The sequence below is a fragment of the Scylla paramamosain genome, unplaced genomic scaffold, assembly GCF_035594125.1.
Source record: "Scylla paramamosain isolate STU-SP2022 unplaced genomic scaffold, ASM3559412v1 Contig25, whole genome shotgun sequence".
In the NCBI taxonomy this organism is placed as follows: domain Eukaryota; kingdom Metazoa; phylum Arthropoda; class Malacostraca; order Decapoda; family Portunidae; genus Scylla; species Scylla paramamosain.
In genome coordinates this window covers 390,503-412,990 of record NW_026973690.1, presented here as the reverse complement: position 1 = coordinate 412,990, position 22,488 = coordinate 390,503, and the positions used below count along the sequence as shown (strand labels likewise).

Below are 22,488 nucleotides of genomic sequence, written 5' to 3'. Positions count from 1 at the left end.
AATGCTGTGTCCCAGGTTCTTTAGCACTATAGCGTCGCCACAGCTATAGGTACCTCGCCCAGGTCAGCCCCCACCTGACACGGACCACCACGGCCAAACCGCCACCCAGCCTGGCCCAGCCGTGACCCACCGACGCCACCCAGCCCGGCCAGCCGCCACGTGACACACACACACCGTCACCCAGCCCAGCAACCGTGGTCACCGCCGCCGCCTCGCCAGCCACCCAGGCCACTGCGGCCACGCTCACCTGCCGCCTCACCACCACCACCAGATCGGGGAATGAACCTGTTGTAATAGTTCAGCATCCCGAGGAACTGCTTCAACTGGCGCTGAGTTGTTGGCTTCGGGAAATTCTGGATGGCAGTACAGCGACTTCGACAGAGAGCTCCTCGCCATCTACAAGGCATTGAAGCACTTCCAGTACTTTGTCGAAGGACGTCAGTTTCATATCTACACTGACCACAAGCCGCTGACGAGCACCTTCATTAAGAACAAGTCATCCTACTCACCACGTCAACTGCGCCACGTAGACTTCATCTCTCAGTTCACCACGGACCTCCGTTACGTGAAAGGTGAAGATAACGCCCCAGCCGATGCCCTGTCACGCAACATCTGTGCCACATCTACCTCTCTCATCGATTACGCCGCCATTGCTGCCGATCAGGCCGACGACGCCGAGCTGCAGCAACTAAAAGAAAACACCGCACTACAGATGAAGAGAGTACAGCTACCAGGCACTCAAGTGCACATCTACGCTGACGTCTCGACCAACACCGTCAGACCATACCTGCCTCAACGGCACAGGTATCCACTCTTCCGTCAGCTGCACGACCTCTCACATCCTGGCATCAGGGCTTCACAACACATGATGACGTCCCGATTCATCTGGACCGCCATCAACAAGGACGTGAGAGACTGGACACGTAGGTGCACCACCTGTCAGGCCTCCAAGGTGACGCGACACACACGCTCCCCTACAGCCACCTTCACGCCAGTCTCCACACGCTTCGAACACGTCCATATCGACCTCGTTGGCCCTCTTCCTCACTCCGACGGCTACCGCTACATCCTCACCTGTGTCGACCGCTTCACTCGCTGGCCAGAAGCTGCACCACTGACTGACATCTCCACTGACACCGTTGCACGTGCCTTTATCAGCACATGGATCTCACGCTTCAGTGTTCCTGTCAGCCTCACTTCTGACCGCGGCGGCCAGTTTGAGTCCAGTGTCTGGAACAAACTGATGACACTACTTGGCATTCGACGATACAGGACTGCCAGCTACCATCCTCAGGCCAACGCTACAGTGGAACGTTTCCACCGCCAGCTGAAGTCGTCACTGATGGCTTCCAGCGACCAACGCGAGAAGTGGAACGCCACCTTACCCCTCGTCCTCCTCGGCATCCGGACGTCCCTCAAGCAGGACCTTCACCACTCTTCTGCCGAGCTCGTATACAGCACCACTCTTCGACTCCCTGGCGAGCTCCTTACCAGCTCACCCGACGCCGGCCCCTGCAGCGTCCAAGACTTCGCCAGCAGTCTTAAGGAGTCGATGAGAAGCCTGCAGCCGGTGCAACCTCGCACGCACCCCGCCAAGACCTTCGTCAGCCAGGACCTCGAAGACTGCACACACGTCTTCGTCAGGGTTGACGCTGTCTGTAAACCACTACAGCGCCCCTACGAAGGCCCCTTCGAGGTCCTCCGCAGGACGAGGAAAAACATCACCATCAACAGAAACGGCTCTTCCAACGTCATAGCCATAGACCGAGTCAAGCCCGCCTACATCCTGCACACCCCGACGGCACCTCACGACCCGACATCGCCGGCCACGCCTTCAGCACCACGCGCCACAGCTAAGCAGCACGTATCGTTCGTCGTGCCTCCTCACTCGGGGGAAGTTATGTAGCAAATAATCTAGTCAGCCATAGAAATATCCCATTTTCTCTCATATTCAGGGTACACTAAAGCTTACGCGCTTCTCAGAACCAGTAATATGTAAACACAAGTCACCGCTCCAAGCACTCCGTTTTCTCTTATATGTTTTCAGCCTCCCGTTCTCTTTCTACTGCACAGATTTTTCGTCTTTCATCTCTTCTTCCTCATTTTTTTATACATACACATTCTGTGCACGCTTTTCGACACATACGTTACACGTCTTTTCTATACATCATATTACTCCTTTCTTCACACAGACATACACATACACCTTCACTCTCTTTGTCCATATCTTTATGTAAATCATTTTTTATGTTCAGTATTTCTTGTATATATGTTCATGTATTTGTTAAATAAAGGTAGAGAGAGTTCAACCAGTCTAACAAGTGGCTATGAATACAACCTTAGCTGGTGAACAAAAAGAGTTAAGAGATTAAAGGACTTGCAACTGCTGACGGTTACCTGTCGGTTTTCTCTTCTCTATCTCTGGCGAGTTAAGAGATTAAAGGACTTGCAACTGCTGACGGTTACCTGTCGGTTTTCTCTTCTCATATTCCTGGCGGCTTCCACCTAGATCACTAGAAGAGTACTGTTAATGCTGAGTTATGCAGTGTAGATAATAAATGAATGTTGCTGTATTTGTTGTATTTGAATTTGTCAGTGATTTCCTCAATCCTGGAATTTATTTACTTTGAGATTTTGTTACGATCTGATAGTCCCTACGCTCGTAACATTCTCATTCATGGTGAGTTGTAACACTGCCTACACAAAGATGGTATTATAAGCTGTCAAGGGTATATGCCTGATTATACTTGTCATTCTATACTCATTCTAAAATTGTCTCATTAGTTTACAGCATCTTTAAGTTGGAATTTGTTTGATAGGAATTACTGATATATTGTAGTTGCTAGATAATATTCATACACAAATCTAAAAAAGGGATTAATAAAACCTTGGATGTCACAAATGAGTAGAATTGCATGGAATAAACACCACTCAACATGCCAACACACTCCTATAAGTAACACATCACTAGTACTGCACTTGCTGGCATCTTGTTTACACCACCACCATCACAATCACTCCTGCTCTTCTGAATTCAGTGTATCTCCTTCTCAATGTTGAAGTGATTATTCAGCTTTACTACTGTGCAATGTGTCAACTATTGTACCCTAGGCTTCCAGAAGCAGGAAGGGGATAAAGCTTTAGATTCAGAATCCACATGTTAAATTATAATTCCTTCCCATGATGGATGCAGGGGTCTTTATGCTCACCAAATTGATCCATATTAGCAGTGGTGGAAAATATAGTGTATGTAGTACAATAGGCACTACTGCATTTGAGATGACAACAAATTTATACAGTACCCTCCCGAGTTTCACACCTAGTCCTAACTTCTAACTATGCTGAGTTTTGCACTGCTTTGACAAGTATAGGCCACATGTTGGCATCACATGTTTACATACAGTAAACACCCCATAAGTTGGAGCTCTCTCTCTCTCTCTCTCTCTCTCTCTCTCTCTCTCTCTCTCTCTCTCTCTCTCTCTCTCTCTCTCTCTGAATGTTAGAACAATCCTAAGGATTGCTAAAATAGAATAAGACTGACTGAGAATGAAAATGAAATTACATATATGACTGAGAATGAGTGAGAAATGATGAAGCAAAGATGACATAAAATGAATGAGTTGGAGAGAGAGAGCAAGGTATAACTCCCTAATCCCTTATCTCTGACAGATAATGGGGAGGGGAAGTGACAGGGAAAGAGGTCTGAGAAAAGATGAAAGAAAGAAGAGGAAAGGAAAAAAGGGAGGAAGGTACAAGTACCTGATAGGTGAGCAGCAGCTCACACAGGTGTGTCTTGCGAGTTTTAGCTTATTCTGATTAAATTTTTATTAAAATTTCAGTGCTTGCACGAATGGCAAGTTCATCTTGCTACTTTTGATTCGTTATTCCGATTAGATATTTATCAAAATACCAGTGCTCGCATGAGTGGTGAGTTTGTTATGCCAGTTTTGGTTCATTATTCTGATTAAATACTTATTAAAAATTTCAGTGCATTATTGCAGTTGTACGTTATAATGACCGTGTATTGTCGTGTACCTTACTGTACAAGTCTTGTACAATGCTTGTGTTTAGATCTTCAAGTTTTGAGTGTTGTGTTATACTCTAAGTGCATAAATCATGTGTGATTATGATCCCTCCTTCCATCTCCTTTACATCAGCCCTCCATCTACTGGCAAAATTTACATACTACAAACTGATATTGCATACTGACACAATGATATTGCATACAGTATTGTACTGGGGAGAGGGGATGGATAGGTCACAATTCCACTATTTGTGAGGGCTCATTATTCCATCTTAGATGTTTTATTCTAATAGAAAGCAATTCTGGCTACCTAAAGGGAGGCAGGCTGTAAGGAATTGATATGAGGAGACATCAAGTCAGTCTTGACACAGGTCCATGGTCCTCAGAACTTCCATCATATAGGGTCACATTACTAAGGCCATTCAAGATTACTATTCAGGGACCACAGTGATCATAGGAGAATCTATTCTCCTAAAGAAAATGCATATTCTTATTTTACTTGTGCTTCAACAGTGGTCATACGTTTAGAAGACTGTGGAAGATTTGAACAGTGAAACCTTTATACAAGCATTCCAGTGATTTAAAATGACCAATTACTGACAATACCACTATCTAAAACTCAGAGGCTTGAGGCCACTGGCAGCAAACCCTTTTCTGTTTCTCTTACTCTCTTTCAATATCATTACAGAGCTGACTGTTGTTTCTATGTATGCAACAATACAATACAGAGCTAGCTGTTGTTTCTATGTATGCAACAATACAGTGTAATTGTACCCACACTCTTGTTTTCAGAACTTTCCATCTGGCAAAGACTTCATTGCCAGTCACTAAATTCATCTGTGTTGTGTATCTCTCAACAACACTATGTAGAATGTTTTGACCATTCAATTTGTAAAGTGGAACACATATTCAACCACTTACCACTTCTCCCTTACTGAAATTTCCAATGACTAGAGATTTCAATATTCACCGCCAGCTTTGCCCATTGCCTTTCACTAACTAATCTGGTAAACATGGCTTTAGTTTTGCTATTCTATACAACCTAAAGCAATTAGTGCAGAACCTACTCACATTTTTTACTATCTTGCAGATGTGCCAACCAGTGCCAGCTCATGGCTAAAATTAGTGGGGATACTGCTTCAGAAAATTTTTAGCCATTGTTTTAATATGAAAAAGAAAATTTATACAGAAATTTGATAAAATCCTGAACAAAAGTTTTTCTTGCTTAATGTTGTGTAAAATTAAACAAACATATAAGAAGAAAATTTCTAAATATATATACAGTAGAACCTCGGTCACTGAATGTCTCCCTTTCCAAACAATTTGGTTTTTGAGCAAAAATTGTAACTCTTAATTGGTTCGAATACTGTATCATAATTTGGTTTTCAAACAAAGTTACTTGATTTCAAATACTACAAGACATAGCAAAACTTGCCATTTATTACTAATTTATAGTTTCTATAAATATTTCCTTCATTTTTGTATGTTTGGAGGAGCGACACAGAGGGTAAGACAGTAATTCAATTTTCAAAATAAGTTAAATATCATCCCATGGAAGAAGTTGAAGAACCTCAATGTAAACAAACAAGGTTTGCCACTCATGAGTAATCCTGAGTCTCCTGTGGCTCTCTCTATGACCCACAATACCATCACTACTGTACAACTACATTTTCTCAGTAGCTTTTCCCAGCAGCAAGGTGCCTAAGTGTTACGATCACCTTCAGTTTGGCGGTGAGTGGGTTGCTTCTCTCTGTGTCACTCTGTAAGGATTCCCTCATTTGATCAGTGACGAAGAGAATGCCTGCATGGTCTAAACAATATCTTTTAATGAGTTCTGTGTCATCAAGTTCATTCAGTACATCCTTTATGGATGAAAATTTCTAAGCTGGAGATGTTATGGAGTGTCCATCTTAGCAATGAGATCACTGGCCACTAAGACATGGTGGGTAGGTGCATCAGAACAGATTAACCTGTTTTATATTGATTCCTATGGGAAAAATAGTTTGGGTTTTTAACATTTTTGATTTTGAACAGTTCAAGAACCAAGGTTCCACTGTATAACATTAACTTACGAAAGTCAACACAGGTGTGCACACATAAAAGACTTCTCATCACTCATCTGTCAAATCTATACTAAAACCATTAATGTGTCAATGTACCCAAGGCCACTGTCTGTCTTGAGTTGTCATGTCAGATAATATCAGAGCTTTGCTCTCCCATGCAACTTGATCAAACTAGTTGGATGGCATGCTGATTGAGATTTTTATCCCCTTTTCTGGCACAGACTGTATTCTGACTAGCAATGGATGAGAAAGACAAGAAAGGGATATGATATGACTGGCACTGGATGAGAACAATAAGGAAGTGATATACTATGACCAGCATTGGTTGAGAATGGTAAGAAAGGGATATATTATGACTGGCACTGAATGAGAATGGTAAGGAGAAGAACTAAGTGTTCTTGTGTCACTTCTGCCAATATTCTTCCTCCTCCCAGTTTTTTACTCTAAACATGAGTTTTATTTGTCCAAATATGGAATACTGTTCCCAAATATAGGGAGGTTATCTAATTTTAGTTGACAGGTAATATTGTGGATGCATCTTGTCATACCAGTACAAGACCATCTTGAACTCAGCAGAAGGCTGCTTGAAGACTGAAGTTCATTTGCTGGGCCCCAGTGTGTAAATTATCCTCTTAACTCTTTGATCTTAAGGTTGAAGGATCAATAATAGCTGGGGTAAATCTAATGGAGTGATATGCATTATATCACATGAAAACTATGAAGTTAGACCAAGAGCAAAAAATGATACATGATGTATATAATAATATTTTGAGTTGAGTCAGTCCACCAGTGAGCCTCCTTATCATCCAACTTAAAGACTGTGCTCCAGTAATTGTTTCATACATAGAACTGAACATTATTAAGTTAATACATAGAACAGGACAGTGGAAAAAAATCCTCTTATGCAACCCAAGCAGAACAATGGACACTAGCTGGCTGTCAACATTTCCTATCTTTTTTTTTTAGGTTTATTATTATTTATTATTTTCTCCTTGAATCCATAATAGTTTTGCAGCTAGGTATTATAAGCTCTAGAGAGATGGTTAAGTCTCAGAATTTAAGATCACTATCCTATTATCATTTAATTTCCACAGATGATATGAAAACAAGAGTGTATGAGCTTAATCTCAAATCATGCACACTCACCTGTCATCTTAAAGTCCAACATGATATTAATGATCTGGTTGAGTGTAAGGCACTTATTGCCAATCCCCCATGCCAAATACCTGCAACAAAAATACAGCACACACTTAATTTATTGTAAAATAAGTAAATATAGAGAATGGCCTCATTACAAAAGGGCATGGATAAACCAGTGTATACTGTTGGGTCTTTATGTGGAAGTATGTGGCCACAAGTTCCTGGGGTGCAGTAGGGTGGTCCATGAGACTATCCCATTCTATCAAGGGCAAGTAAGGCTAAGAGTGTGAATGATGTGTGTATGAGTGTGTGGTGCTTTGTCTGGGCCAACCTGTATGGATAGATAAACAGATATACTCTTACAAGTATGATAAGTTTGGTTCCTATCTGATACATGCATAAATGTGATGCAACCTTGAGGGCTTCTTTAGGAAGCTCTCTTGCATCTTGTTTGATAAGCAGACTGGATCAGATGCAGGAAAGGAATGGATCAATGTTATGGTGTAACAGGGATAAACCAGTTCTGTTGTCAGGTCCTCATACACAGAGAACCACATAATGCTTGTATGACTGACTCTCATAAAAGTATGGTCAGTGAAGATCTGTTTTCTCCTCTAAAAAGACTACGAAATGTGGCAGTGCTGGAGGAGAATTTCACTGGTTCCCAAAGTGATGATATTCAGGTGGAGACAAAGGACAATATTGTTCTAGCAGAAAAAAATACTGATTTGCTGTCAGGGATCATATCATTCTTCTTTATTCCATGTATTTAGTTAAAAAAACTTTCAATAGAAAATGTGAAAATCTTACTAGATCTAACTCCCCCTGTGACTTCTGGCATCAAGCCCCAAAAAAACATCTTCAACATTTCTTCTTTATCTTTCTCTGCTTCACTCTGATGGCACCATTACTATTTCATAAATTGCTAAATCTGAACTCCTCATTCAGATCTTTATTAAAAATTCAACCTTGGATGTTTCAGGGGATGTTCTCTTCCATCCTCTGACTATTCCATGCTTCTGGTTAAGAGTCTTGTTAATGATGTCCTTCATGCCATTGCTGGCCTGATTGGGTGCATCCTGTTGCACTCCACAACTATGCCTCTATGCTTACACCTTGCCTGGTCAAACTATATCAACTTTGTCATCTACCTTTCCTTCCTGCTATAAGTTACCTACATTTAGCCTGTTCCTAAAAAGGATAACCACTCCAATCCTTCAAACTACCATCCTATTGCTTTAATCTCCTGCCTCTTTTGTTTTTAATTTATCCTCAATAGGAAGATTCCTCAATATTTATCACTTTACTACCTCATATCTGATCACCAGTACATGTTGTGCTGTTGTGCTTGCCTGACTGGTTGGGGTGCAACAACAGGAGATGCCAAGACAGGTCATTGGGCTCATGTGAAACTAGACCATATTAATGTTTTAGAACTAAAAGCTATACTATTGGGCCTCAAATCTCTATGCAAGGATTGCAGGGATACACATATCTGCTTTCGATTGGACAACACCACTGCTGTTGCCTGTATAGACCGGGGTGGCAGCATTAAACCTAACCTGAATGCTGTAATAGAAAATATTTTTGATTGGGCTGAGTCAAGAGGGATTACATTGTCAGCAGAGTACATAAAGGGACTCCATAATGTAGAGGCAGACAGAGAATCCCGAGTAAAGAACTTAGATACTGAGTGGATGTTACTACCCAAGGTCTTCAAGTTACTGTGCCAGACCTTTTATACACCAGATATTGACCTTTTTGCCAGTAGAATCAATGCCCAGCTACCCATTTGTTTCCTGGAAGCCAGATCCTTCACCTACATATGTTAATGCGTTAACGCTCAGTTGGGCTGATGGGGAATTATATGCCTTTCCACCTTTCAGGATCATCAGCAAGGTACTGCAGAAGATACAGGAAGAGCAACAGCTATGACAATTCTCCCTCTTTGGCCAACCCAAGTATGGTTCCTGAAAGCCCTCCAACTGCTGGCAGGAACTCCTCTTCTGCTCCCTCGATATTCATTAATCCTGCCTCAATATCCCTCCCTTGTACACCCACAGGCCCAAAGGTTAATTCTAATAGCAACGATCTTATCGGGCATGCCTTCCAAAATCAAGGCCTTTCGCCAGAGGTTGCCAGATTTCTGCTTAACTAGTGGAGAAAGAGCACAAAATTACAATATGGGAAACATATCGAAAGATGGATGTCATTTTGTCTCAGCAGGGATATGGATCCATTTTCACCACCTGTAAATGTTTTGCTGGATTACCTATTCCTAGAATTTAAGAAAGAGAAAGCTCGAGGCTATAGCTCTATGAACATTATCCGGTCAGGCATCTCAACAGTAGACCTTATTAAAGGTCAGCCTGCAGGGAGGCACCTCTTAGTCAGTAGGTTCATGAAAGCAGTCTTCCAGGAGAAACCTTCCTTTGCTCGCCTTCAATCTACTTGGGACCCAGAATTGGTTTTAAATCACCTAAAGAGCCTAGGCCAGAATAAAGACTTGTCACTCATCCAGTTGTCGAGAAAATTGACAATGCTAATGTTACTGATATCTGGCCAACGTGGCCAAGTGTTACACTTAATGGACACCAGGAACATGAGTACCTCAGACTCCAGAATCTCTTTCCGAATAGGAGACCCTCTCAAAACATCTAGGCCAGGTTATCATATGTCTGAACTAGTTTTTGAAGCATATGTACCAGACAGACGAGTATGTGTACACACCACTAGTTTACACTACCTTGACAGAACGAAAGAAAAAAAGGGGGAAAATTACCAGATTCTTTCTAACAACAAAACCATCCATAAAACTGGCATTGAGACACTTTACGACGCTGGACAAGAGATATCATGAAAGCTGCTGGTATAGATCTCACTATCTTTTCTCCTCATTCCACCAGGTCAGCTTCATCCAGTAAAGCAGCCCTGAAGCTACCACTGTCCACTATTTTGTCCACTGTAGGTTGGACCAATGAGTCAACTTTTGCAAAATATTACGAGACCATTAAACAAACTTTATCGGTTTGCAAAAGCAGTGTTGTCATAAGTTTTTGGGTATGTCGGGTTTAACTACTTTGTCTTGTGTATAAGGTTATGCACTTTTATGAACAAATGTATCTCAGTTTCTCTGTAGTTGAGTCACTTGATTAAAGAAAATCTTTGGGAATGCCATGTTTTCTTATGCATACATAAGTGTTTCAGGTTATATACCTTTCCATGAATATATATATATATATATATATATATATATATATATATATATATATATATATATATATATATATATATATATATATATATATATATATATATATATATATATATATATATATATATATATATATATATATATATATATATATATATATATATATATATATATATATATATATATATAAAATTTTTCTTGTAGGTTTGAGGAACCACTCTAAAGCTCTCATTGAATCTATTGTGACGCAGTTAAAACATTGTGAAATGAAATTGTAAGATTAAACGAATACTTACCAAGTGTGAAGTTTGATCATAATTTCACGAACATTTTAACTGCGTCACTTAGGGATTAAATGCCCTCCCTTCACTTCCCTTCATTCAACACTGCTTTCACAGTGTTGAGTGTAGAAATCACTAGATGATTTATGTAGATATATTTATTAATGTTTAATGCTGCTTCCTCAAACCTACTCTCTAAGATGACTAGTATGTGGCAGGTGGCACAGGCATCTCATTTAATCCCTAAGTGATGCAGTTAAAATGTTCGTGAAATTACGATCAAACTTCACACTTGCTAAGTATTCGTTTAATCTTACAAATATATATATATATATATATATATATATATATATATATATATATATATATATATATATATATATATATATATATATATACTCGTATATATATATATATATATATATATATATATATATATATATATATATATATATATATATATATATATATATATATATATATATATGTATATATATATATACAGTGGAACCTCGGTTACCGAACACCTCCCTTTTTGAACAAATCAATTTTTGAACAAAATTCTGAACATGTTATTGCTTCGGTTGCGATACCATAATTCAGTTTTAGAAAAAAGTTACTTTATTTCAATTATGAAAAGACAAAGCAAAAGCTGCTATTTATTACTAATTTATAGTTTCTACATATATATATATATATATATATATATATATATATATATATATATATATATATATATATATATATATATATATTTATATATATATATTACAGTCAAAACCCGGAATCAGTCAAAACTAGTTTTAACTAAACCCGGAATCAGTCAAAACTAGTTTTAACTAGGTATTTTCAATGTGTTGGTGAACAACTAGTATTACCTAGGCAAAACTAGTTATACCTTAATGTGTTTGATATAACTAGAAATATCAAAGTTTAACTAGTTAAATCTAGTTTTATCTGATCGTGTAAATTAAGACTAGATTCAACAACGGTACTGAATGTCAAAAGTAGGTGAGGGATATGACCACTCGTTTGAGTACCATTGCTCGTTTGAGTACCATTTTTGGGGAACTCAAACATAACATCCCCATCTAACCTAACCTAACCTAACTAGGTTAGACTAAAAGTGAAACTGGTGTAGTGCCAGGGAAAACATTTATATGTATAAGAAGCATTAGGTTAGGTTAGGTTAGGTTAGGTTAGATGAGGATGTTATGTTTGAGTTCCCCAAAAATGGTACTCAAACGAGCAATGGTACTCAAACGAGTGGTCATATCCCTCACCTACTTTTGACATTCAGTACCGTTGTTGAATCTAGTTTTAACTTACACGATCAGATAAAACTAGATTTAACTAGTTAAACTTTGATATTTCTAGTTATATCAAACACATTAAAGTATAACTAGTTTTGCCTAGGTAATACTAGTTGTTCACCAACACATTGAAAATACCTAGTTAAAACTAGTTTTGACTGATTCTGGGTTTAGTTAAAACTAGTTGTGACTGATTCCGGGTTTTGACTGTAACATATATATATATATATATATATATATATATATATATATATATATATATATATATATATATATATATATATATCTTGATACTATATATTGGAGGAAAGATACAGTTTGTAAGACAGTAACTCAATCTTTGAAATAAGTTAAATGTGATTCCACTGAAAAGCCTCGATGTAAACAAACAGTTTTTGGTGCTCAGGAGTTTTATCTCTCAATGACCCCACAACATCATCTCTACTGCACAACTGTATTTTTCCATTATTTTTTCCCAGCAGCAGTGTTATGATCACCTTCATTTTGGCAGTAAGTGGGTTGTTCCTTTCTGTATCCTTATGTAAGGCTTCTCTCACTAGATTGGTGACAAAGAGAATCTTCTGATGAGTTCTGTCACTAAGTTCATGCAGTACATTCTCTCTGAATAAATAATTTGCGAGCTGGAAATGTTGTGAATCAACCATCTTGGCTGTGGGGGGCATATGTCATAAGCCGCTAATACAGAGTAGACTGGTGTCTGGGAACAGACTAATCCATTTTACATTGATTCCTATGGAGAAAGTGGTCTCAGTTTTTTAACATTTCAGATTTTGAACAGCATTCTGAAACAAATTAAGTTCTAGAACCAAGGTTCCACTATATATATATATATATATATATATATATATATATATATATATATATATATATATATATATATAGGACGGGAGAGGAGGATGCACTAAACAACTACTGAAATTATTACACACAGTGAGGTCTGAAGCACTGGACCACGGGGTGCTGTGTACTCATCAGTAACCCAGCTATGACCTCACTGAATGTTTCCCTTTGTCTCTCTAAACACAAGGGGGCAGTCACAGCCTGCCCTCTAAAGAAAACTCTCTTCCTTCACACAAAATTACAAGCACCTAATTACACACACAACTTTCACTCAAAATTCAAAATCATCATGGCGACTCTTACACCAGCCTTGGAGTCCCCATCTGGGGAGGGGACCATAAATGTCCCAGGTCAGACTGCTCTTATGGTATCGACTCTAAATGTCTTGACATCCCACTTAACTTTTTTTCACTAACTTCTGCAACATTTGCAGTCTTAAATCTAATTTTCAATCTGTTGATCACCACCTCTACTCTACTAAACTTCATCTTTTCCTCACTAAAGCACAGGTATCTGGGGCAACTGACAGTAGCCCCTTTTCTATTCCCTCTTACTTACTCTATCCTCATTTTCAATCCAAAGCTGGATGTTGCATTTATGTGCATAACGACAACCTGTTCTTGCGCCCACGCTCTCGAATCTTCCAAGTTTTCCACCATTTGGCTATGACTACAGAGTCACTCCCATACTAAATTTATTTGTACTCTATACCTCTCATCTAACTCCTCTGACAATTAAACTTCCAAAGTGGAGGACATTCTGATTCTCTTCCCTTTTGCAGGGATCTCCATTCTTGGAGATTTTAATGTTCACCACCAGCTTTGGCTTTCCTCTCCCTTCACTGACCATCCTGGTGAACTAGCCTTCAACTTTGCTATTCACCACGACCTACAGCAATTGGTGCAACTGGAGAAGGCAGTAGACACCTGGCGAAACAATAATTACTCCCAGTGAGGTCTAAAGCACTGTTCAGGGGGTGCTGTGAACTTATCATTAAACCCAGCTGTGACCTCACTGAATGTTTCCCTTTGTGTCTCACAACACAAGGGGGCAGTCACAGCCTGCCCTCTAAAGACAACTCTCTTCCTCCACACAAAACTACAAGCACCTAATAACACACACACCCTTCACTCAAAAATTTTAAAATCATCATGGCGACTCCTACACCAGCCTCGGAATCCCCATCTGGGGAGGGGACCATAAATGTCCCCAGGTCGGACTGCCTTTCTGTCAACGACCCTAAGTGTCTGGACACCCCCCCCTCAACTTTTTCTTCATTAACTTCTGTAACATTCACGGTCTAAGATCTAATTTTCAATCTGTAGAACACCACCTCTCCTCTTCTAAACCTCATCTTCTTTTCCTCACTGAAACTAAGGTGTCTGAGGCAACTGACAGTAGCCCCTTTTCTGTTCCCTCCTACTTTCTCTATCCTCATTTTTTATCCAAAGCTGGATGCTGCGTTTATGTGTGTAATGACTTAACCTGCTCTCGTGCCCATGCTCTTGAATCTTCCTAGTTTTCCACCATCTGGCTACAACTACAGAGTCACTCTCATACTAAATTTATCTGTGCTGTATACCTCTCACCTAACTCCTCTGATTATAAGAAATTCTTTGACTACTTAACTCCCAAAGTGGAGCACATTCTGACCCTCTTCCCTTTTGCAGAGATCTCCATTCTTGGAGACTTCAATGTTCACCACCAGCTTTGGCTTTCCTCTCCCTTCACTGACCATCCTGGTGAACTAGCCTACAACTTTGCTATCCTCCATAACCTAGAGCAATTGGTGCAACACCCTACTCGTATTCCTGACCGTCTTGGAGATACGCCCAACATTCTTGACCTTTTCCTGACCTCTAATCCTTCTGCTTATGCTGTCCCCCTTTCTTCTCCGTTGGGCTCCTCCGATCACAATCTCATATCTTTATTTTGTCCTATCACTCCAATCCCTCCTCAGGATCACACTAAGCGAAGGTGCCTCTGGCGTTTTGCCTCTGCTAGTTGGGGGGACCTGAGGAGGTATTTTGCTGATTTTCCTTGGAATGACTACTGCTTCCATGTCAGAGACTTGTCTTTGTGTGCTGACTGCATAACAGAGGTGATAGTGTCTGGCATGGAGGCGTACATTCCTCACTCTTTTTCTTGTCCTAAACCTTCTAAACCTTGGATTAACACAGCTTGTCCTCATGCTATACATGATAGAGAGGTGGCCCACAAAAGGTACTTAAGCCTTCCATTACCAGAGTCTCATGCACTTTATATTTCTGCCCGGAACCATGCCAAGTCTGTTCTCCAACTAGCCAAAAACTCCTTCATCAACAGAAAGTGTCAAAACTTTTCAAGATCTAACTCACCTCGTGACTTCTGGCATCTAGCCAAAAACATCTCCAATAACTTTGCTTCTTCTTCTTTCCCTCCTCTACTTCAACCAGATGGCACCACTGCTATCATATCTATTTCTAAAGCTGAACTCTTCACTCAAACCTTTGCTAAAAACTCTATCTTGGACGATTCTGGGCTTGTTCCTCCCTCTCCTCCACCCTCTGACTACTTCATGCCACGTATTAAAATTCTTTGCAATGATGTTTTTCATGCCCTCGCTGGCCTAAACCCTCGGAAGGCTTATGGACCAGATGGGGTCCCTCCTATTGTTCTCCAAAACTGTGCCTCCGTGCTTGCACCTTGCCTAGTCAAACTCTTTCAGCTCTGTCTGTCAACATCTACCTTTCCTTCTTGCTGGAAGTTTGCCTAAATTCAACCTCTTCCTAAAAAGGGTGACCGTTCTAATCCATCAAACCACCGTCCCATTGCTTTAATTTCCTGCCTATCTTAAGTTTTTTAATCTATCCTCAACAGAAAGATTCTCAAACATCTATCACTTCACAACCTTCTATCTGATCGCCAGTATGGGTTCTGTCAAGGCCGCTCTACTGGTGATCTGGCTTTCCTTACTGAGTCTTGGTCATCCTCTTTTAGAGATTTTGATGAAACTTTTGCTGTTGCCTTGGACATATCAAAAGCTTTTGATAGTGTCTGGCACAAAGCTTAGATTTCCAAACTACCCTCCTACGGTTTCTATCCTTCTCTCTGTAATTTCATCTCAAGTTTCCTTTCTGACCGTTCTATTGCTGCTGTGGTAGACGGTCACTGTTCTCCTAAATCTATTAACAGTGGTGTTCCTCAGGGTTCTGTCCTGTCACCCACTCTCTTCTTATTATTCATTAATGATCTTCTAAACCAAACTTCTTGTCCTATCCACTCCTACGCTGATGATACCACCCTGCACTTTTCCACGTCTTTTCATAGATGTCCAACCCTTCAGGGGGTAACCATATCACACAGGAAAGCCACAGAACGCTTGACTTCTGATCTTTCTAAAATTCTGATTGGGACAGAGCAAACTTGGTATTGTTCAATGCCTCAAAAACTCAATTCCTCCATCTATCAACTCGACACAACCTTCCAGACAACTATCCCCTCTTCTTCAATGACACTCAACTGTCCCCCTCTTCTACACTGAACATCCTCGGTCTGTCCTTTACTTATAATCTGAACTGGAAACTTCACATCTCATCTCTAGCTAAAACAGCTTCTATGAAGTTAGGTGTTCTGAGACATCTCCGCCAGTTTTTCTCACCCCCCCAGCTGCTAACTCTGTACAAGGGCCTTATCCATCCAGGTATGGAGTATGCTTCACATGTCTGGGCGGGTTCCATTCATACTGCTCTTCTAGACAGGGTGGAATCAAAAAGCTTTTCGTCTCATCAACTCCTCTCCTCTAACTGACTGTCTTCAGCCTCTCTCTCACCGCTGCAATGTTGCATATCTAGCTGTCTTCTACCGCTATTTTCATGGTAACTGCTCTTCTGATCTTGCTAACTGCATGCCTCCCCTCCTTCCGCGGCCTCGCTGCACAAGACTTTCTTCTTTCTCTCACCCCTATTCTGTCCACCTCTCTAACACAAGAGTTAACCAGAATTCTCAATCATTCATCCCTTTCTCTGGTAAACTCTGGAACTCCCTGCCTGCTTCTGTATTTTCATCTTCCTATGACTTGGATTCCTTCAAGAGGGAGGTTTCAAGACACTTATTCAGCAATTTTTGACCACTGCTTTGACCCTTTTATGGGACTGGCATTTCAGTGGGCATTTTTTTTTATTAGATTTTTGTTGCCCTTGGCCAGTGTCCTTCCTACATAAAAAAAAAAAAACACCCTACTCGTATTCCTGACTGTCTTGGAGATAGGCCCAACATTCTAGACCTTTTCCTAACCTCTAATACTTCTGCTTATGCTGTTACCCTCTCTTCTCCATTGGGCTCCTCCGATCACAACCTTATATCTGTATCTTGTCCTATTGTTCCAATCCCTCCTCAGGATCCCCCTCAGTGGAGGTGCCTCTGGTGTTTTGCCTCTGCTAGTTGGGGGGACTTAAGGAGGTATTTTGCAGATTTTCCTTGGAATGACTACAGCTTCCATGTCAGAAACCATCTCTGTATGCTGAGTGCATAACAGAGGAGATAGTGTCTGGCATGGAGGTATACATTTCTCACTCTTTTTCTTGACCTAAGCCTTCCAATTCCAAACTTTGGTTTAGCGCAGCCTGTTCTCATGCTACACATGATAGAGAGGTGGCCCACAAAAGGTACTTGAGCCTTCCATCATCAGAATCTCATGCACTTTATATTTCTGCCCAGAACCATGCCAAGTCTGTTCTCCAACTAGCCAAAAACTCCTTCATTAATAGAAAGTGTCAAAATCTTTCAAGATCTAGTGAAAAAACATCTCCAATAACTTTGCTTCTTCTTTCCCTCCTTTATTTCAACCAGATGGCACCACTGCTATCACATCCATCTCTAAGGCTGAAATCTTTGCTCAATCCTTTGCTAAAAGCTCTATTTGAATGATTCAGGGCTTATTTTTCCCTTTCTTCCACCCTCTGACTACTTCATGCCACGTATTAAAATTCTTCGCAATGATGTTTTCCATGCCCTCACTGGCCTAAACCTTTGGAAAGCTTATGGACCAGATGGGGTCCCTCGTATTATTCTCCAAAACTGCTTCTCCATGCTTGCACCTTGCCTAGTCAAACTCTTTCAACTCTGTCTGTCAACATCTACCTTTCCTTCTTGCTGGAAGTTTGCCTACATTCAGTCTGTTCCTAATCCCTCAAACTACTGTCCTATTGCTTTGAATGTTTTTGAATCTATCCTCAACAGGAAGATTCTTAAACATGTCACTACTTCACAACCTTCAATCTGATCACCAGTATGGGTTCCGTCAAGGCCGCTCTACTGGTGATCTTCTGGTTTTCCTTACCAAGTCTTGGTCATCCTCTTTTAGAGATTTTGGTGAAACTTTTGCTGCTGCCTTAGACATATCAAAAGCTTTTGATAGAGTCTGGCACAAAGGTTTGATTTCCAAACTACCATCTGACGGCTCTATCCTTCCCTCTGGAACTTCATCTCAAGTTTCCTTTGTGACCATTCTATTGCTGATATGGTAGACAGTCACTGTTCTTCTCTTAAAATCTATTAACAGTGGTGTTCCTCTTCCTATTATTCATCAATGATCTTCTAAACCATACTTCTTTTCCTATCCACTCCTATGCTGATGATACCACCCTGCATTTTCCCATGTCTTTTCCTTGATGTCTAACCCTTTAGGAAGTAAACATTTCACACAGGGAAGCCATAGAACACCTGACTTCTGATCTCTCTAAAATTTCTGATTAGGGCAGACCAAACTTGGTATTGTTCAATGCCTCAAAAACTCAATTCCTCCATCTGTCAACTCAACACAACCTTCTAGATAACTATCCCCTCTTCTTCAGACACTCAACTGCCCCCTCTTCTACACTGAACATCCTCGGTCTGTCCTTTTCTTATAACTTAAACTGGAAACTTCACATCTCATATTTAGCTAAAACAGCTTCTATGAAGTTAGGCATTCTGAGATATCTTCAGTTTTTCTAAACCCCCAGCTGCTAACTCTGTACAAGGGCCTTATCTGTCTACATATGAAGTATATTTCACATGTCTGGGGGGGGTTTCACTCATACCACTCTTTTAGACAGGGTGGAATCTAAAGCTTGTTGTGTCATCAACTCCTCTCCTCTAACTGACTGTCTTCAGCCTCTTTCTCACTGCTGGAATGTTGCAGCTATTGCTATCTTCTACCACTATTTTCATGCTAACTGCTCTTCTGATCTTGCTAACTACATGCCTCCCCTCCTCCCGGGGCCTTGCTGCACAAGATTTTCTTCTTTCTCTCACCCCTATTCTGTCCACCTCTTTAATTCAAGAGTTAATCAGTGTTCTCAATTATTCATCTCTTTCTCTGGTAAACTCTGGAACTCCCTGCCTGCTTCTGTATTTCCACCTTCATAACTTGAACTCCATCAAGAGGGACGTTTCAAAACATACTTCAATTTTTGGTTACTGCTTCAAACCCTATTTGGGGACTGGCATCTCAATAGGTTTTTTTTTTTTTTTTTTTATTGGATTTTTGTTGCCCTTTGCTGGTGTCCCTCCTACGTAAAAACATAAAAAGACATTCTGCTTCATTTACAGACATGTATCCAGTAAATCCGATGAATGGTCTGTAGGCCATATATATCTGTTAAATGTGGAAATCCACTATAACAAGGGTTTACTGCATATTAAATATAATAATAATGACCTTAAAACTGATCCCTGTGGCAACCCACTCATATTTTACGATTATTATGATCGAAATACAAGCACAGTTATCCTTAATGCATTGCTTTAATGACTGGTAGAGATGGAAATAAATAAGTAAATAAATAAATAAATAAATAAATAAATAAATAAATAAATAAATAAATAATCCAAATTTAGGAGAGGTACTTCTGGTTCTTGCTAAAGAAAAAAAAATCCTGCAATTTTCATGAAAAATTCTGTAAAAATTTGAAAGTTAAAACTTACAGATTAAAATAAATATCATTCCTTTATCTTTATTATGGATGAAATTACCAATGTTCATCTTCAGATGTTATTTTCTCAAAATGGGGTTGGTAGTGCTTATAACATTCTCTAAACTGTGCCTCACATCACTGTTGATGTGTGCCAAATGCCGTTAACTGACTCTCATAGGGATTAGTTTATATGAATAAGTGTTTCCACAGTATTTCTGAAGGGTGTGATTACCCAACTCCTACTCTAACCTACGCTGTTATGTCATCTTCAGGGTGGAGGTGTGACAACCAACTACTCTAACATCCGCTGGACTCCTGTTATGCATTATGTCTCATTTATCTTCACTTGGGGCCTTGGTTCCTCTCACCTAAAGTGTTTTGTATCACTTGGCATCAATCACTTCCACATGAAGCAGCTAGGCTTCACTCAGGAGCCTTACAAGAAAGCCCAACACCCTGTCAAATCAGTCTCAACCCACACAGTGAAGGACTCTCACCTCTTGGTGTCTGAACCAACACTTACATGATTAACGACGCCCTCAATGACACCCCCCATTGCTGGAAGTATGTGGACGACTGCACCGTGGGCATAACAGTCTCCAACAAGAACCCGGACTACTTGCCACTGCAAGTAATTTTGGAGCGAATGCAGACGTGGACGGAGGAGAGCAGGATGACCATCAACCACAGCAAAACTGTGGTGATGCATTTCTGTACCTCCTCTGTACCAGTGCCCCCTCTCCAGCTCACAGTGGCCCCTTACTCCCCTCCGGGTGGTCTGATGTGTCAAGCTTCTTGGAGTCACAGTGGACAACCAGCTGACCTGGAAGCAGCATGTCGCCAGCACCATAAGATCCGCTACCTACAGGCTGTATGTGCTGTGCAGACTCCGGTTGCTGGGGACACTGACAGAGGAGTTAAGGAGGGTGTACCTCACTTTCATCCTCCCCAAACTCATGTATGCCTCCCCAGCGTGGTCCTCCTACCTCACAGACACTTAACAGCTATAGCTGGAGAGTGTGCAGGGTCATCCTTGGCCCTGCCTACACCACCTATGATGAAGCCCTGACCACCCTGAGTCTGTCCAGACTATCCATCAGGCACCGAGAGGCTCTGAAGAAGTTTGGAAGGGGACTTCTGCATCATCCACGTCTCAGACACATGCTGCCGCCCGACACACCTTGCCCGGTCTGTGCCACCAGGCACAACAACAAGATAATGCCCCTAAAGGTGCTGTGCACGGACCGGTACAGACTCAGTGCAATTCCCACCATGGTGTGAGCCATCAATCAATAGTATTTCGCTTCTAGATTAGACTTAGCTTTAGGATTAATGTTAAGTGTTTCCCCACCCCCTCTGTACATTTTCCGTTTGTAAACTGCCTAAAGAATAAACCGTTTATTATTATTATTATTACTATTATCATTATTATTATTATTATTATTATTATTATTATTATTATTACAGAGCACATATGAGCAACACCTATACATGCAGCCTCATTTACAGTTGAAAGTGAAATGTTTTACGTGGTATTATGTGGTATTGTATCTGAAGTTCAGCTCAGAGTATCACTTTCCATGCTTGTCTCTACCACTTGTCTTTGTCTTAGATTAATGTTAAGGATCTATTTGTGTTATAAGTTATTTGTAATTTGGTAATGGTACTAATATACATATATATGATAAGTTATGCCATCTTTTCTTCCGTCACCCTTAAAGTAGTAGGGAGAGAGAGAGAGAGAGAGAGAGAGAGAGAGAGAGAGAGAGAGAGAGAGAGAGAGAGAGAGAGAGAGAGAGAGAGAGAGAGAGAGAGAGACTGAACACCATTATGTTGTGGTGTTTGGTATAGCAAGGGAGAATGTGCCTTCTTATGCTATGTTATGTTAAGACTAGTGTTATGAATTCCAGAAACTATGAGTGCATGTGTCCTGACAGAACAACAACACATGTAGGTCAGTGATGCAGCACATCCAACACTTGTACCCTAACACAAGAGGAGGAGGATAATTTAAAAGAGGAGGATGAGGAGGAGGAGGAAAAGGAGAAATTAATAAAATAGCAAAACCAGACTAAAATCTCCACTACTCACCTATCCAATGGAAGTTTCTGCATTCGGACTCCCTCCCTCTTGGCCTTGGCGAGGGTCAGTGGTTCTCCTGAGGACTTGTCAACAATGCCACTGTAACGCCACCCCACCCCCTCCTCCGGTTCCCCCCTCCTCCCTCCTCCTCACCGGTCCGATCAGAGCTCTAATGAGACGAGGCAAAGATCTTCACGGTGAAGAAGAAAAAAGAAGAGGAAGAGAGAAGGTGAAGCACGCACACACAATAGAAAAAAAGAAAACATTTTTGATTGGTAATGGTTCTCGCCTTCATCGTCATGGCCAGAGGGTAGGGAGAGGTTAATGATCACACAGTACCTACAGTGTGGCTTTATTAGGAGGAACGAAAAATATAAAAATAGCAAAAATAATTAAATGAATAATACTGATGGGATTCTTTGGGTTGACTGACCCACTATGACACTTGAAATTCTGGTATGGCATATACACTTATATTCCGTTACTTAACACTACGAATACACAAGAAAATAATTACTTTTATAACTCCTCAAGAGTACCATTGATTCTGGGCACCGTTATATCCCTAAATA

General features: G+C 40.6%; 1 protein-coding gene and 1 long non-coding RNA gene across 8 annotated transcripts in view; one reads left to right on the top strand and one right to left on the bottom strand.

The window, feature by feature from the left end:
* LOC135097559 (mitochondrial ribonuclease P protein 1 homolog) overlaps positions 1 to 22,102 on the bottom strand; it is a 46,636-nt gene extending 24,534 nt beyond the window's left edge. For 3 of the 7 annotated variants that reach the window (XR_010265811.1, XR_010265812.1, XM_063999483.1), the window contains exons 1-2: positions 21,926 to 22,078; positions 7,234 to 7,313 (exon numbers count right to left, since the gene is read on the bottom strand). Coding sequence is in view for 1 of the 7 variants with exons in the window: in XM_063999483.1 (XP_063855553.1) it covers positions 7,234 to 7,313; positions 21,926 to 21,948 (103 nt within the window). In the remaining 6 variants the exon portion in view is untranslated. Of the gene's footprint in view, positions 1 to 7,233; positions 7,314 to 21,925 lie in introns of all 7 variants that reach the window. The other 4 variants (XM_063999480.1, XM_063999478.1, XM_063999479.1 and 1 more) reach the window with 4 other exon arrangements.
* Positions 3,547 to 6,408, top strand: LOC135097577 (uncharacterized). Its single transcript, XR_010265821.1, has 2 exons — positions 3,547 to 3,786; positions 6,309 to 6,408. It is a non-coding gene; the product is annotated as an uncharacterized LOC135097577 (long non-coding RNA).
* Positions 22,103 to 22,488: the final 386 nt, after the last annotated feature.